This window comes from Amblyraja radiata, chromosome 3 (assembly GCF_010909765.2).
Source record: "Amblyraja radiata isolate CabotCenter1 chromosome 3, sAmbRad1.1.pri, whole genome shotgun sequence".
NCBI classification, from domain to species: Eukaryota; Metazoa; Chordata; class Chondrichthyes; order Rajiformes; family Rajidae; genus Amblyraja; species Amblyraja radiata.
In genome coordinates this window covers 52,068,256-52,086,659 of record NC_045958.1, presented here as the reverse complement: position 1 = coordinate 52,086,659, position 18,404 = coordinate 52,068,256, and the positions used below count along the sequence as shown (strand labels likewise).

Sequence of the window (18,404 nt, the reverse complement as noted above, 5' to 3'; positions counted from 1 at the left end):
TGGAAAGTATCAGTCTAACAATTGCAGGCATTCTAAATGTAAAATAGCTGAAGTTTCGGACCTCTGGATAACCAAAGTGCTTCACAATCAACACAATCACATTTATAGTGCAGACTCACTTAAAAACTGAAGACTCACTTTGCACAATTACTGAATAATGGTAGTGCCGATTTATTTGAATGATGAGTTATGTCAGAAATCTGAGGTAACTTTCTCACCATCATTCTAAATAAAGTAATGAAATCTTTGTTTCTCTGAGAGAGCAATACAGTTTAATGGCTCATCTGAAAGATAGTGCAGCACTGTCGCAAATACCTCAAAGTTTGGAGTTCAGCCTATGAGATGCATTGTGAGCCATACAGAATTTATTGTTTAACAGACTGCTGGAAGAACTCTACAGGTCAGGCAGTATCTAAGAAGGAAAAGGGACAGACAACATTTTGGGTCTGGACTATTCTTCAGAAGGGTCTTGACCCAAAACATCACCCATTCCGTCTCTCCAGAGATGCTGCCTGTGCCGCTGAGTTACTTCAGCATTTTAAGTCTATCTTCGGTGTAAACCAGCATCTGCAGTACCTTCCTACACTATTCTTTTCAGAATGATGGAGTAGATGGGCCATAGTCAGCAAGAAAATGTGAGGAGTGGGGCAAGAAGTAGCAAGTGATAGGTTGATCCATGTGTAAGACTTGATTGGTACAATGAGTCAGGATGAAAAAGGGAGAAATAGGAACCAAGGTTGGAGGTAAAAAGTGGGGAAAGACAAAGGGTGCAAATGGTGGGATCTGATAAGAAAGAAATGTGGGGAGTGAAATGTAGAACCAGGAGGAGGGATGGCGGGTGGTGGAGAGGGGAAATATCTGGTGGAAAGAGATGGAACATTGTTAAGAAGGGAAACATAACACCGTGGATAAATTAACTTATGGACAAGATATAAGGGAGTAGATTTAAAGGTTGTTGCATACATGAAGTACAATGATACATGTCTACTTTAACAGAGAGACATTTATAGGGTACAGTCATAAACCTTTTTCCAGGGTGGAAATGTCCAACAGTGGAGGACATAGCTATAAGGTGAAAGGGAGAAAGTTCAATGGAGATGTGCGGGCATCTTTTTGTTTTTACACACAGAGTGGTGGTGGCCTGGAATGCACTGCGCAGAGTGGCGGCGGCAGATGATAGTGGTGTATAAGAGGCTTTTAGACAGGCTCATGGAAATGCAAGAAATAGAGGGATATGGATCATGTACAGGTAGATAATAGCATCATGTTTTGCACAAACGTGGGCCGAAGGGTTTGTTCCTGTGCTGTACTGTGTTCTAGACCATTCAATGGAAACATACCAATAACTTGGATGAACAGAGAAAGCTAAGGTAGACAAAAATGTTGGAGAAACTCAGCGGGTGAGGCAGCATCTATGGAGCGAAGGAAATGGGCAACGTTTCGGGTCGAAACCCTTCTTCACTCAGGTTTCGACCCGAAATGTTGCCTATTTCCTTCACTCCATAGATGCTGCCTCACCCGCTGAATTTCTCCAGCATTGTCTGCCTTCGATTTTCCAGCATCTGCAGTTCCTTCTTAAACAGAGAAAACAAAGGATTTGAATACATAATCCCAAGAAAATGTAAATACAGATAATAAAGAGGCCTAAACAAATCTTGTTGTTTTAACACCTTTCCCTACTATCCTACTGGCCAATGTACAGTCCCTTGAAAATAAAGTGGAGGACTTAAGGGCAAGGCTGCTTTATCAAAGGGAGCAGAGGGAATGCTCTGTGTTCTGTTTCACAGAGACATGGCTCACCCCCAGCTCCCCAGACTCAGCGGTCCAGCCTGAAGGGTTCTCCATCCACCGTATGGACCATACACTGGCATCTGGGAAAGGGAGAGGAGGGGGCGTCTGCCTCATGGTCAACTCTGCATGGTGCTCAGACGTGGCCGTCCTGTCCAACTCCTGCTCTCCACACGTCGAACATCTGGCGGTGAAGTGCCGTCCCTTCTACCTCCCAAGGGAATTCACCTCCATCATCCTGACCGCGGTCTACATCCCACCCCAGGCAGACGTCCGTCTGGCACTGGAGGAGCTGCACGCCGTGGTCAACAAACACCAGACGTCTTACCCAGAGGCATTTACCACCATTGCTGGGGACTTCAATAAGGCAAACCTCAAGAAATCGCTCCCTAACTTCCACCAACATGTCTCCTGCTGCACCAGAGGACCAAACACCCTCGACCACTGCTACAACACCATCAAGAATGCCTATCGCTCTATCCCTCGCCCACACTGTGGTTAATCCGACCATACCGCCACAACAGATCAACGTTGGATGCGATCTCACTGGCTCTCCACTCCGCTATGGACCACTTAGACAACAAAATCTCATATGTCAGTCTGTTATTCATTGATTACAGCTCGGCATTTAATACAATCATCCCATCCAAGCTGGTTACCAAACTCGCAGAACAGGGTCTCTGCGCTTCCCTCTACAATTGGATCCTCAGCTTCCTCATTCACAGACCACAGTCTGTTCGTATTGGTGGAAATGTGTCAGCCTCGATAACAATCAGCACGGGAGCACCTCAAGGCTGCGTGCTCAGCCCCCTGCCGTACCCACTCTACACTCATGACTGTGTAGCCGGTCATAGTACGAACTCCATCATCAAGTTCGCTGACGATACCGCTGTTGTGGGACATATCACTGATGGGGATGTCAGAGTATAGAAGAGAGGTTGAGCGACTGTCCATATGGTGCCAGCACAATAACCTGGCCCTCAACACCATCAAAACCAAGGAACCGATTGTGGACTTTGGAAGGAGTAGAATGGGGACCCACAGTCCTGTTTATATCAACAGGATGGTTGAAAGGGTCAAGAGCTTCAAATTCCTGGGCGTGCACATCTCTGAAGATCTTTCCTGGTCCGAGAACACTGATGCAATTATTAAGAAAGCACATCTGCGCCTCTACTTCCTGAGAAGATTATGGAGAGTCAGTTTGTCAAGGAGGACCCTCTCTAACTTCTATAGGTGCACAGTAGAGACCATGCTGACCGGTTGCATCGTGGCTTGGTTCGGCAACTTGAGCGCCCTGGAGAGGAAAAGACTACAAAAAGTAGTAAACTCTGCCCAGTCCATCATCGGCTCTGACCTCCCTTCCATCGAGGGGATCTATCGCAGTCGCTGCCTCAAAAAGGCTGGCAGTATCATCAAGGACCCACACCATCCTGGCCACACTACCTTTAGGTGGAAGGTACAGGAGCCCGAAGACTGCAACGACCAGGTTCAGGAATAGCTACTTCCCCACAGCCATCAGGCTATTAAACCTGGCTCGGACAAAACTATGAACATTAATAGCCCATTATCTGTTTATTTGCACTTTATCAGTTTATTTATTCATGTGTGTATATATTTATATAATGGTATATGGACACACTGGTCCGTTCTGTAGTCATGCCCACTATGTTCTCTTGTGCTGAAGCAAAGCAAGAATTTCATTGTCCTATCAGGGACACATAACAATAAACTCTCTTGAATCTTAAGAGTAAACTAATAAGAAGAAAATTAAGATTTGGTACAACATGATCAGTTTTGGAGGCCCATTTGTCCCAGTCAGAGAGAAGCCTGCAATTTCAACGTGAAGAGTGAAAATAATTGCAATATTTCCTCAGAATAGAAACAAATAAATTATGAGCAGGAATATGCCATTCGGTATGAACATTCAAATTCTTACCCCGTCCCTACTTTTTCCCCATATTCTTTTCTCTCCTTAGCCATAACTACACCTGATTCCTCCTTAAATATGTTTAACCTCCACTACTTTCCATGGTAGAGAATACGGAATTACAATTCCACATAAACTAAATAAAATACGAAGCAGTTCAGTGGTACACAAAATAGAACATAGCAATTTTAGCAAACTTACGAAAGAGGAACAATAATGAGATAAGGTCCGTTAAGTCTCTTGTGCTCCATTAGGTATGTAATGAGCCCAATAGTCTGGATTGTCTTTCCAAGTCCCATTTCATCAGCCAAAATTCCATTCAAATTGTTATTGTAAAGAGAAACCATCCATTCAAGCCCCTGAACCTGAAGATTACAGAAGAAAATATTAGGTGGTATTAGGTAACCAGTTGAAACTTGTTTTTGAAAAATATATAGGTTCAAATTTCAATTTTATTCAGATACACTTGGATTTTCATGCATCTATAGCAATAATGAAAAACTGGATTGTAATCTAAAGTACATGAAACTCTCATCAGAGTTAACTGAATAGTTTTTTAAACATAGGCCTCAAGTCCAAAACAAATTAATAAAACTGCAATTAAATCAAAACTTAAAAAAAAGATAGAAATTGAGGTGAAAGAGTAACTTTTGTCTCCTGGTTAAACCTACAGTGGCTTGCAAAAGTATTCATACCCCTTGAACTTTTCCACATTTTGTCACGTTACAACCACAAACGTAAATGTATTTTATTGGGATTTTATGTGATAGACCAACACAAAGTGGTGCATAATTGTGAAGTGGAAGGAAAACGATACATGGTTTTCAATTTTTTTTACAAATAAAAAACTGAAAAGTGTGGCGTGCAAAAGTATTCAGCCCCCCTGAGTCAATACTTTGTAGAACCACCTTTTGCTGCAATTACAGCTGCAAGTCTTTTGGGGTATGTCTCTACCAGCTTTGCACATCTAGAGACTGAAATTTTTGCCCATTCTTCTTGGCAAAATAGCTCAAGCTCAGTCAGATTGGATGGAGAGCGTCTGTGAACAGCAATTTTCAAATCTTGCCAGAGATTCTCAATTGGATTTAGGTCTGGACTTTGACTGGGCCATTCTAACACATGAATATGCTTTGATCTAAACCATTCCATTGTAGCTCTGGCTGTATGTTTAGGGTCGTTGTCCTGCTGGAAGGTGAACCTCCGCCCCAGTCTCAAGTCTTTTGCAGACTCTAACAGGTTTTCTTCCAAGTTTGCCCTGTATTTGGCTCCATCCATCTTCCCATCAACTCTGACCAGCTTCCCTGTCCCTGCTGAAGGAAAGCATCCCCACAGCATGATACTGCCACCACCATGTTTCACAGTGGGGATGGTGTGTTCAGGGTGATGTGCAGTGTTAGTTTTCCGCCACACATAGCGTTTTGCATTTTGGCCAAAAACTTCAATTTTGGTCTCATCTGACCAGAGCACCTTCCTCCACATGTTTGCTGGGTCCCCCACATGGCTTCTGGCAAACTGCAAACGGGACTTCTTATGGCTTTTTTTCAACAATGGCTTTCTTCTTGCCACTCTTCCATAAAGGCCTGATTTGTGGAGTGCACGACTAATAGTTGTCCTGTGGACAGATTCTCCCACCTGAGCTGTGGATCTCTGCAGCTCCTCCAGAGTTACCATGGGCCTCTTGGCTGCTTCTCTGATCAATGCTCTCCTTGCCCGGCCTGTCAGTTTAGGTGGACGGCCATGTCTTGGTAGGTTTGCAGTTGTGCCATACTCTTTCCATTTTCGGATGATGGATTGAACAGTGCTCCGTGAGATGTTCAAAGCTTGGGATATTTTTTTATAACCTAACCCTGCTTTAAACTTCTCCACAACTTTATCCCTGACCTGTCTGGTGTGTTCCTTGGGCTTCATGATGCTGTTTGTTCACTAATGTTCTCTAACAAACCTCTGAGGCCTTCACAGAACAGCTGTATTTATACTGAGATTAGATTACACACAAGTGGACTCTATTCAGGGTGAATAGGGCATCGGTGGGTGGCACGGCTCTCGTCAGCAGCGGCCTCTGCAGTCCGTCTGTGTTTTTATTATTTTTTGTCTTGTTTTTATGTAGTTTTTGTTATTTTTTTTGTTGGGGTATGTGTGTGGGGGGGTGTGGGGGTAACTTTAAAATCTTTCCCCTGCACGGGAGACCCGACCTTTTCTTTGTCGGGTCTCCGTTGTCGTTGGGGCTGCAACGTGGAGCGGCCTCCAACAGGAACGACCTGGGGTTCCAGCTACGGAGCTGCCGACTACTCACCGTCACGGAGCTGGCCGAGTCCGGAGCGGGTGGAGCGGTGGTGCAGCGCTGCTGCCACCCGACCTCTGGAGCTTCGGAGGCTGCAACTGCGGGTTTGGCGGACGGCGGCACCGAGAGCCCGCGGGTCCCTGCTGGGAGACCACTTTTCGGGGCTTCCGCAACGGCGATTTCTCCCGCCCGAGTTGCGGGGTTGAAGAGCACCTGAGCGGGGCCTTACACCATCGCCCCGCGCGGCTTGGAATGGCCGCGGGACTCTGTGAGCGCACGCCGGGGGCTCTAACACCAAGACCCGGTGCGCGACCTTGCATCACCCGGCGTGGCTTTAATGGCCGCGGGACAATCGCCATCGCCAGCCGGGGGCTTTGACTTTGACTCTGACATCGGGGGGGGAGAGTGCAGTGGAGAGATACTTTTTTTTTGCCTTCCATCACAGTGATGTGATGGATGTTTATGTAAACTGTGTTGTGTCTCGGGTCTTTTTTGTTTTGTAATGTATGGCTGCAGAAACGACATTTCGTTTGGACCTCAAGGGGTCCAAATGACAAATAAATTGAATTGAATTGAATTGAAAAAAATATTTACTAATTAGGTGACTTCTGAAGGCAATTGGTTGCACTGGATTTTATTTAGGGGTATCAGAGTAAAGGGGGCTGAATACTTTTGCACGCCACACTTTTCAGTTTTTTATTTGTAAAAAAATTTGAAAACCATGTATCATTTTCCTTCCACTTCACAATTATGCGCCACTTTGTGTTGGTCTATCACATAAAATCCCAATAAAACACATTTACGTTTGTGGTTGTAACGTGACAAAATGTGGAAAAGTTCAAGGGGTATGAATACTTTTGCAAGCCACTGTATATCCCACAGTACGAGTTCATTCCTAGAATTCTCCCCGATTCGAACTCGGAGATTTACGGTAATGGCCACTCGCCAGCACTCGGGGCTCTCATGGACATTTTTCATCATGTTGAAAAATCTTCACGAGTCTTCCCGTGCTTACCTGCCGTTAGCGAGTCTTCCCGAATACCTGCCGTTAGCGCTAAGAGACTTCCCCGAGCTCCGACGTACCCGCTACGTTAATTCTCCGTGCTTACCACGAGTTTGATTTTTTTTTAAACTCGGGAGAGCTCTTGGGATGAACTCGCACCGTGGGACAGGGCTATTACTCCAGTTTGTCAACTTTTTCCAATCACCTTCTACAACTGACAAATCCTCATGAAAAAACAAGGGTTATCTAACACCCTATTACATTAGAAACAGTTTAGATGTAAAAAATTATATAACGTTCTAATATTCAAAAATAGAAATACTGGAAATAATAAGTAAGTTAGGAAGACAGAAAAAACTTCAAATCAATGGCTCTGGTCAAAGGTAGACATAAAAAGCCTACCTGAAATATTAACTTTGTTTCTCTCCCAGTAATGCCAACATTTACTGGGGGGTTTTCAAATTTCTAGAACTGGAGTATTTTGTTTTTGATTATAATATTGGCAAGTAGAGAGACAAAAATACATGGCAATGAAAACTGCCAAACTGCTGGCCCTGGTTCCCTTAAATTTCAGACCCCGAAGACACTGATTTTTGTTGCATCATAGTTTTGTGACTGTTGCTCAAACATTGATGGTTGCACATTGACCTATATAGTAAATGATGCTGACAGTTTATTCAAAAAATGAGCACATTACCCTTTTCGCCAATATATGTAGCTCTCCATTCTTTTTTATTTATCTGGCCTCATTTTCAAAGAAAGTGTATGGGAAGTAAAAAAACAACGGAAATATTCCTGCATAATTACATGTGGGAACCAAAATATGCATATATTCTTACCTGATATTGCTTAAGTGATCCATTGATTAGGAGAGTAGATTGTTTCTCCACCCTCTCTGTTACTGCATGGGCCACTGCATAATATGACTGTGAACCTTTCATTCCCGCTCGCATACTATATTCATCATCAACATCTTGTTTAGCGCACCTAAAATCACAAAGATCCATTGATAATATCACACTAATGAAACAATTTGTCCAGTAGATTAACTCTACTGCAGCAGGAAGTTCGCGGTGGATGAGAGATATCTTATTGCATTGAGAAAGAGCGATAAATTTTTTGGCTATGACACAGTCATATCAGCTGTGGAATGCTATGTGTTCTTGTTCTATGAATGATCAAACCAAGACCCAATATATTAGCAATAATAAAGATAACCACCCAAAACAAATAGTTTTGCCAGGGTCTCAGAAAGGAGAATAGTTTAAAAATATATATTCATTCAAGGGACGTGTGCTTCATAGCTGAACCAGTGTTTAATTGGTCATCCCTAATTGCCGTTGAGAAAGTGAGTGAGCTGACTTATTGAACTACTGTTCTTCTTGAGGTTTGGGCATATCCACTTTTTGTTGGGGGTGGAGCAGAGAGAGATAAAGGAAGTTCCAGGATGTTAGAAACATAGAAAATAGGTGCAGGAGGAGGCCATTCGGCCCTTCGAGCCAGCACCGGCATTCATTGTGATCATGGCTGATCGTCCCCAATCAATAATCCGTGCCTGCCTTCTCCCCATATCCCTTGATTCCACTAGCCCCTAGAGCTCTATCTTAAATCCATCCAGTGACTTGGCCTCCACTGCCCTCTGTGGCAGGGAATTCCACAAATTCACAACTCTCTGGGTGAAAAAGTTTTTTCTCACCTCAGTCTTAAATGGCATCCCCTTTATTCTAAGACTGTGGCCCCTGGTTCTGGACTCGCCCAACATTGCGAACATTTTTCCTGCATCTAGCTGGTCCAGTCCTTTTATAATTTTATATGTTTCCATAAGATCCCCCTCATCCTTCTAAACTCCAGTGAATACAAGCCTAGTCTTTTCAATCTTTCCTCATATGACCAACCCGCCATCCCTGCGATCAATCTCGTGAACCTACGCTGCACTGCTTCAATCACAAGGATGTCCTTCCTCAAATTAGGAGACCAAAACTGTACACAATACTCCAGATGTGGTCTTAACAGAGCATTATACAACTGCAGAAGAACCTCTTTACTCCTATACTGAAATCTTCTTGTCTTGAAGACCAATATTTCATTTGCTTTCTTCACTGTCTGCTATACCAGCACGCCAACTTTCAGTGACTGGTGTACAAGGACACCCAGGTCTCGCTGTACCTCCCCCTTACCTAACCTAACCCCATTGAGATAATAATCTGCCCCCTTGTTTTTGCCACCAAAGTGGATAACCTCACATTTATCTATATTATACTGCATCTGCCATGCATCTGCCCACTCACTCAACCTGTCCAGGTCACCCTGCAACCTCCTAACATCCTCTTCACAGTTCACACTGCCACCCAGCTTTGTGTTATCCACAAACTTGCTAGTGTTGCTCCTAATTTCCTCTTCCAAATCATTAATATATATGGTAAACAGTTGCGGCCCCAACACCGAGCCTTGCGGCACTCCACTCGCCACTGCCTGCCATATTGAATTGAATTGAATTTTATTTTTTGTCATTCAGACCTTTCGGTCTGAACGAAATTTTGTTGCCTTGCAGTCATACATATAATAAAAATGACAAAAACACACAATAAACAGAAATTTAACATCCACCACAGTGAGTTCACCAGGCACCTCCTCACTGTGATGGAAGGCAAAAATCTTAAAGTCTTTGTCTCTTCCCTCCTTGTTCTCTCTGTAGCAATGGTGAAGGATTATATTTCCAAATCTGTACGAGGTGGGGCTTGGAGGCAACTCTCCACTTGGTGTTGCTCTTCTCCTTCTAGCTGGTAGAGGTCATGGGCATACACAAGGCTGTCTCATTAGCCTTGGTGAGTTGTAGTATATCCTGTAGAAGGTACAAATCTGCCTCCACTGTGCTTTGGCAGTGGAATGAGTGCATAGTAACACATCATGTTATAGTAGAAATAAGCCATTCGGCCCATCAAGTCTACTCCGCCATTCAATCATGGCTGATCTATGTCTCCCTCCTAACCTCATTCTCCTGCCTTCTCCCCATAACCTCTGACACCTGTACTAATCAAGAATCTATCCATCTCTGCCTTAAATATATCCACTGGCTTTGCCTCCACAGTCTTCTAGCAAATAATTCTACAGATTCACCGCCCTCTGACTAAAGATGGGATGCCTCTCAAGTAGGCTGTTATGGTGTCAAGCTTTGAGTGTTGTTGAAGCTGCATTTGTCTGGGCAAGTGAAGAGCATTCCATCGCACTCCTGACTAAAACTTGGTAGGCAAAGGACAGGATTGGTGAATTATTCGCCACAGGGTTCTTATCATCAGATCTGCTCTTGCAGCCACGCTGTAGATGGCTACTCCAGTTCTGTTTCGATAAGACTGAAATAACTGAGTTATTTTTGAGCCAAAAATGTCTCAGTCTAAATCATTAACATCTTTTCAAAAGTTGATGAACTTTCTTAATATAAATTAGTAAAGGCAAATGTTCTTTCTGTTGCACCAAGGATGCTTCACAGGCCCACCACCAGATGTTATTCATGTTCCATGGTTTACCATCAACATATTATGAAGGTAAATATTTAAGGGAAGTTAAGTTAAATTTATTTTCATTGACGGATGTTTGTATCACATTTGTAACCTGGAGGTAGTTTTTTGTTTTTAAAATCTGCGTGCAAATTAAAACATTTTCTGCTTATAGATATCTAGAGCAAGTGTGACAAAAAATACTGAGTCTTAATTTCTAAAATACATACAAATTGCAATTCATATACCGTATTTCCCGGCAATGAAGACGCTATTTTTTACCCTAAAATAAGGCCCGAAAATGTACCTGTGTCTTGGAGGCCGAAGATTAGATTGTTGGCCAAGAAAGATAAACTTGGCTATCCCTCAGTACAGCGGCTGTAAAAGGACAGCACCGCTGCGGGGGAGAAAAGAGTTCCTTCCACAGCGTGTGGGGAGTCTGGCCCAGGTCAGCACGGGTAAATTTGCAGGAGCATTGAGAAGGAGGGGGTTGGGGATCATGCCAGCAACTCACTCAGTAGCTCAGGTGGCTGCGAGCGGTCCCCGGGACCGGACAGCGGAACTGCAGCTAGTCCCTGGGCTCGCAGGCAACCTGGGCACTACAGCCAGTCCCGGGGCTCACAGGCAACCTGGGCACTACAGCCAGTCCCGGGGCAGGCGACCTGGGCGCTACAGCCAGTCCCGGGGCTCACAGGCAACCTGGGAACTACAGCTAGTCCCGGGGACGTGAGGGATCTGGGAGCTGCAGCAAGTCTCTGGGACGTGAGGGATCTGGGAACTGCAGCAAGTCCCGGGGACGTGAGGGATCTGGGAACTGCAGCCAGTCCCGGGGACGTGAGCGATCTGGGAACTGCAGCAAGTCTCGGGGACGCGGGGGATCTGGGAACTGTAGCAAGTCTCGGGGACGCGGGGGATCTGGGAGCTGCATCCAGTCCTGGGGACGGGGGGATCTGGGAACTGCAGCATGTCTCGGGGACGCGGGGGATCTGGGAACTGCAGCAAGTCTCGGGGACGCGAGGGATCTGGGAACGGGAGCAAGTCCCGGGGAATGCAGGCGATCTGGAAATTGCAGAAAACATTGAAAAACACGTGAAAACTATGTATTATTGGAATGTATTATCACAAACATGGGTCCTGGCCCCTACGCAAAAAAGGTCGCCGACCCCTGGACTAAACCAAACCCTTGATCCTGTCCTGCCAGCCATTTCTCAAAATTTAGCAACTCAAAATGGGGGTGCGTCCTCGAAGCAGGTGCGTCTTCATTGCCGGGAAATACGGTACTTTTAGAAGTCAATAAAATGTGCACTCAGCTAACTGGACAGCATGGCATAAGGTGCTTCGCTGCAATTTCTTTAAATTCTCTACAGTAAACAAGAATGATTTGAATACATACTCAATTATCTGCTTGGCAAAAAAGTCAGATACATCTTCAATGGTAGGAACTTTAATCTTCTTTTCTCCAGTATTAGGTGCACCTGGTGTTTCTTCATCTTCGTCCTGAACCAAAATGAATTTTATATTTAGCTTAAACAATGCAGATATTATACCGCCTAGAACGTGTGAAATGAGATGAACCATGAAACAAATACCACCATGACTCAAATAAAAAGGACAAAGAATCACTTAGTCATAGAGTGACATATACAGTGATACAGTGTGGAAACAGACCTTTTGGCCCAACTTGCCCACACCGGCCAACATTTCCCAGCTACACTAGTCCCACCTGCCTGCGCTTGGTTCATATCCGTCCAAACCTGTCCTATCCATGCACCTGTCTAACTGTTTCATAAACGATGGGTTAGTCCCGGCCTCAACTACTTCCTCTGGCAGCTTGTTCCATACACCCACCGCCATTTGTGTGAAAAGGTACCCCTCAGATCCTATTAAATCTTTTCCATTTCACCTTACGCCGCATCTGCTCCCAGGATGAGGTGTTCCACACCAGGGCATCGCAAATGCCCTCATTCTTCAAGGAACGGGGGTTCCCCACCCCCACTATAGATGAGGCTCGCACCAGGGTCTCTTCCATACCCCGCAACACTGCTCTCTCTCCCCATCCCCCCACTCGCAACAAGGGCAGAGTCCCCCTGGTCCTCACCTTTCACCCCACTAGCCAGCACATACAACAGATAGTCCTCCGTCAGTTTCGCCACCTCCAACGTGACCCCACCACTCGCCACATCTTCCCATCTCCCCCCCTGTCTGCCTTCCGCAAAGACCGCTCCCTCTGTAACTCCCTTGTCAATTCTTCCCTTCCCTCCCGCTCCACCCCTTCCCCGGGCAATTTCCCTTGCAACCGCAAGAGATGCTACACTTGTCGCTTTACCTCCCCCCTCGACTCCATTCAAGGACCCAAGCAGTCGTTCCAGGTGCGACAGAGGTTCACTTGCACCTCCTCCAACCTCATCTATTGTATCCGCTGCTCTAGATGTCAGCTGATCTATATCGGTGAGACCAAACGTAGGCTTGGCGATCGTTTCGCCGAACACCTCCGCTAGGTCCGCACTAACCAACCTGATCTCCCGGTGGCTCAGCACTTCAACCCCCCCTCCCATTCCATATCCGACCTCTCTGTCCTGGGCCTCCTCCACGGCCAGGGTGAGTAACACCGGAAATTGGAGGAACAGCACCTCATATTCCGCTTGGGTAGCTGCATCCTGGTGGCATGAACATTGAATTCTCACAATTCAGTTAACCCTTGCTGTCTCCTCCCCTTCCTACCTCTCCCTCAGCCCTCGGGCTCCTCCTCCTTTTTCCTTTCTTCTCCCCGCCTCCCCCCACCCCCTATCAGTCTGAAGAAGGATTTTGGCCCGAAACGTTGCCTATCTCCTTCGCTCCATAGATGCTGCTGCACCCGCTGCGTTTCTCCAGCATTTTTGTGTACCTTCACCTTGAACCTATGTCCTCTGGTCCTCGATTCCCCTACTCTGGGTAAAAGACTCTGTGCATCTACCCGATCTATTCCTCTCAAGATTTTGTACACCTCTATAAGATCACACCTCATCCTCCTGCACTCCAAGGAATAGAGACACTGTCTACTCAACCTCTTCCTATAGCTCACACCCTCTCGTCCTGGCAACATCCTCATAAATCTTTTCAGAACACTTTCAAACTTGATGATAACTATCCTATAACATGGTGCCCAGAACTGAACACAATATTCTAAATGCGGTCTCACCAACTTCTTGTACAACTGCAACATGACCTCCCAACCTCTATACTCAATACTCTAACTGATGAAGGCCAATGTGCCTAAAGCCTTTTTGACTACCTTATTTACCTGCGACTCGACCTTCAAGGAATCATGCACCTGTACTCCTAGATCCCTCTGCTCTACAACACCTGCCAGAGGACTACCATTTACTGTGTAGGTCCTGCCCTTGTTAGACGTCCCAAAATGCAACACCTCACACTTCTGTTTTAAATTCCATCAACCATTCCTCCGCCCACCTGGCCAATCGATCCAGGTCCTGCTGCGATCTTTCACAACCATCTTCCCTATCTGGAAAAACACCCACTTTTGTATCATCGGCAAACTTGCTAACCTTGCCATGTATGTTCTCATTCAAATCATTGATGTAGTTGACAAACAGTAACAAGCCCAACATCGAACCCTGAGGCACACCACTAGTCACAGGCCTCCAGTCCGAGAAGCAACCTTCCACCATCACCCTTTGCTTCCTTCCATGAAGCCAATTTGCTATCCATTCAGCTATCTCTCCTTGGATCCCATGCGATCTAACCTTCCAGAGCAGCCTACCATGCGGAACCTTGTCGAATGCCTTACTGAAATCTATGTACACAACATCTACAGCTTTGCCCTCATCAACCTTTTTGATCAATTCTTTTTTAAAAAAAATCAGATTTGTGAGATACGACCTCACACGTACAAAACCATGCTGACTATCCCTGATCAGCCCTTGCCCATCCAAATGCCTGATTAACCTATCTCTCAGAATACTCTCTAGTAACTTTCCAACTACACATGTTAAGGTCACCGGCCTATAGTTCCCAGCATTTTCCTTGCAGCCCTTCTTGAAAAGAGCCATAACATTTGCCACCCTCCAGTCTTCCGGCACCTCTCCTGTATTTAAGGATGACACGTAAATTTCAACCAGGGCTCCCGCAATTTCCTCTCGAGTTTCCCGCAATGTCTGGATATATCTGATCAGGCCCTGGAGGTTTGTCTACCTACATACATGTTAGTATCTTCAGTACTTTTTCGATGGTAACACTTCTCATAGCTATAGTTCAGCCAGCTTTCTGTATTTTGTTAAACTATTGAGCAAAGAGAAATGTTGTGTCCTGAGTCCCCAGCTCCACCCCCTGTACACCCGTGACTGGGTGCCCAAGAATACCACCAACTTTAAGTTCGCCGATGATACCACCATAGTCAGCTGGATCAACAATGATAAGATGGAGTTCAGGGAAGAAATTGGGAATTTGGTATCATGGTATCAGAAGAACAAGCTAGCTCTTAATGTCAGCACGAGAAAATAACTGGATGTTGACCCAAGGAGCAGGCGTGAGAAGAGAGCCTAAGATGAACACAATCCTGTCCTTATCAAGGGGGCTACTGCAGAAACTGTCAACAGCATCAAAATTCCTGGGCATCCATATCATCATCAACCTAAACCTGATCCCTTCAATGGTACTTTTATTGTCATAGGTACCTAGGCACAATGAAATTCCCCTTTTTTTTTTGCATACAGTACAGTAAAAATCTTACTATACATAGGTGCAATCATACTTACAGTGCCTTCCATAATGTTTGGGACAAAGACCCATCATTTATTTGTTTGCTTCTGTACTCCACAATATGAGATTTGTAATAGAAAGCAAAGCACATGTGGTTAAAGTGCACATTGTCAGATTTTATTAAAGGGTATTTTTATACATTTTGGTTTCCCCATGCAGAAATTACAGCTGTGTTTATACATAGTCCCGTCCATGGCTTCACAAGCGTTTGTAATTGCTTAGGTATGTTTAAATGCTTCTTTAATGCAGGTATAAGAGAGATCTCAGCATCTGGTCTTTCCTCCAGTCTTTCCATCACCTTTGGAAACTTTTATTGCTGTTTATCAACATGAGGACCAAGGTTGTGTCAATGAAAGTCAATTCTTGAGTGGCCAAGTCAATGACCCGATCTGAACCGAATTGAACATGCCTTTTATATGCTGAAGAGAAAACTGAAGGGGACTAGCCCCCAAAACAAGCATATGCTAAAGATGGCTGCAATACAGGCATGGTGGAGCATCACCAGAGAAGCCACCCAGCAACTAGTGATGTCCATGAATCACAGACTTCACGCAGTCATTGCATGCAAAGGATATGCAACAAAATACTAAACATGACTAATTTCATTTACATGACATTGGTGTGTCCCAAACATTATGGTGCCCTGAAATGGGGGGCGTATGTATAAGCACTGCTGTAATTTCTACATGGTGAAACCAAAATGTATAAAAATGGCCTTTATTAAAATCGGACTATATGCACTTGAACCACATGTCATTTTTTCTATTACAAATCTCAAATTGTGGAGTACCGAGGCAAATAAATAAATGACCACTTTTGAGAAGCCTACAAAACATAACTTCCTACTAATATATTCTGTCCCCTGCTGCTTCATAGCTCCAATTAAAATAATTCAAATTCCAGGATCTTTATCATCCATGCTCCTCAATCTCCTTTCATTTTTTTGCTGTCCTTCCTATATTTCAAATATCTTGGAATATTCAGTTGAGTTTTCATCACTGTACAACCATATTTCTATAAAAACAATAGGTCATATCTATTTATGACCATTCCCTTGTTGCAGTATCATAGTGAATTCCCCTACTTCCAATTCCTCCATCTACACCGCATCTGCGCCCAGGATGTGCCATACCAGGTCATCAGAGATGTCCTCATTCTTTAGGAAATGGGGGTTCAGCTCTTCCATTATAGATGAGGCTCTCACTAGGGTCTCTTCGATATCCGCTCTTGCTCCCCCTCTCCCCATTCGTAACAAAGACAGAGTCCCCCTTGTCCTCATCTTCCACCCCACCAGCCGTCGCAAACAGCAAATAATCCTCGCCACCTCCAACTACTAGCCACATCTTCCCATTTTCACCCCTTTCTGCTTTCCACAGAGACCGTTCCTTCCGCGACTCCCTGGTCAACTCATCCCTTCCAACCCAAACCACCCCCTCCCCAGGAACATTCCCCTGCAACCGCAAGAGATGCAACACCTGTCCCTATACCTCCCCCCTTGACTCTGTCCAAGGACCCCAACAGCCTTTTCACGCGAGTCAGAGGTTGACGCACCTCCTCCAACATCTACTGTATCCGCTGTTCCAGGTGTGGACTCCTGTATATCGGCGAGGCCAAGTGCAGGCTCGGCGATTGTTTCGCTGAATACCTCCACTCGATCTGCCTAAACCTACCTGATCTCCTGGCTGCTAAATACTTTAACTCCCTCTCCCATTCCCACACTGACCTTTCTGTCCTAGGCCTCCTCCATTGTCAAGAGTGAGGCCCAGTGCAAATTGGAGGAACAGCACCTCATATTTTGCTTGGGTAGCTTACATCCCAGCGGTATGACCATTGACTTCTCTAACTTCAAGTAGCCCTTGCTTTCTCTCTCTCTCTCCATCCCCTCCCCTTCCCAGTTCTCCTACAAGTCTTACTGTCTCCGACTGCATATCATCTCTGTACCACCCACTCCCCTGACACCAGTCTAAAGAAAGGTCTCAACCCAAACGTCACCCATTCCTTCTCTCCAGAGCTACTGCCTGTGTTCTGCTTAGTTACTCCAGCTTTTTGTGTCTATCTTCAGTTTAAACCAGCATCTGCAAGTTTGTTCTTACACCCTCCTAGAAGGATATTGCTTCCAGTCCTGTTGACATATAACCTATCTATACAGGCCCCAGCTGCTCCAGAAGTGCTCTCAGAAATCTAAAGACCTCTCCCACAATTCCAACACATTCATTTATTCAAGTCTCTATTTCTGTTTTTGTAAGCACATGGCACTGGATTCACAAGAGAAAAACAATTATTTGACAGAATGCAAAGTAATAGCCCAATAAAGAAAATACACCCAATATAGAAAAATAGGAATTGTGAAATAAAAAAAAGATCAAAAATGCTACAAAAAAATTCACAAACCTCATCTTCATAATCTGATCCACTCTCTTCAGTGTCTGATCGTGGGGCCACTTCATACCTAAAATGGTGGCAAAACCCCCCCCAGTAAATTAACATGATGATGATTGAAAAACAAAAAATACTGTAAGGATATATTATAAAATCATCTCAAATAATTTAATGAAAATTAATTGTGTATTACCCAAACATTTTGGTTATAACTGTAAAGTGCAAACAAAAGATTATTTAAAAAAAATTATAAATGAAACTCAGGAAGTAGAGATGGTCGAAAGCTTCAAGTTTTTAAGAATAAAAATCAGCAGCAATTTGCCCTGGACCAGCCACATTGAAGCTATGGCCAAGAAAACACACCAACGTCTCCACTTCCTTGGAAGGCTTAGGAAGTTCGGCATGTCCTCAACAACCCTCACCAACCTCTACAGATGTGTCGTTGAAAGCATTTTATCGGGATGCATCACAACATGGTTTGGGAACAGCTCCATCTAAGACCGCAAAAGAAATGCAGTTGTGGACCTAGCCCCGACCATCATACAAATCAGCCTCCCTTCCATTAACTCCATATACATTTCACGCTGCTTCAGCAAGGCCATGTCTTACCGGTCATTCCCTGTTCTCCCCTCTCCTATCAGGCAAGAGGTACTGACGTTTGAAAACACATACCTCCAGATTTAGGGACAGTTTCTTTCCAACTGTTATCAGGCAACTGAACCATCCTCTCACCAGCTAGAGTGTGATCCTGACCTCCCACCTACCTCAATGGAG

At 44.8% G+C, this 18,404-nt stretch overlaps 1 protein-coding gene across 3 annotated transcripts in view; it reads right to left on the bottom strand.

Moving 5' to 3' along the window:
• smarca2 (SWI/SNF related, matrix associated, actin dependent regulator of chromatin, subfamily a, member 2) overlaps nt 1-18,404 on the bottom strand; it is a 140,792-nt gene that overhangs the window by 64,981 nt on the left and 57,407 nt on the right. For all 3 annotated transcript variants that reach the window (XM_033017796.1, XM_033017797.1, XM_033017798.1), the window contains exons 13-16: nt 17,643-17,700; nt 11,887-11,990; nt 7,839-7,986; nt 3,917-4,080 (exon numbers count right to left, since the gene is read on the bottom strand). In XM_033017796.1, coding sequence (XP_032873687.1) covers nt 3,917-4,080; nt 7,839-7,986; nt 11,887-11,990; nt 17,643-17,700 — 474 coding nt within the window. The remainder of the gene's footprint in view (nt 1-3,916; nt 4,081-7,838; nt 7,987-11,886; nt 11,991-17,642; nt 17,701-18,404) is intronic.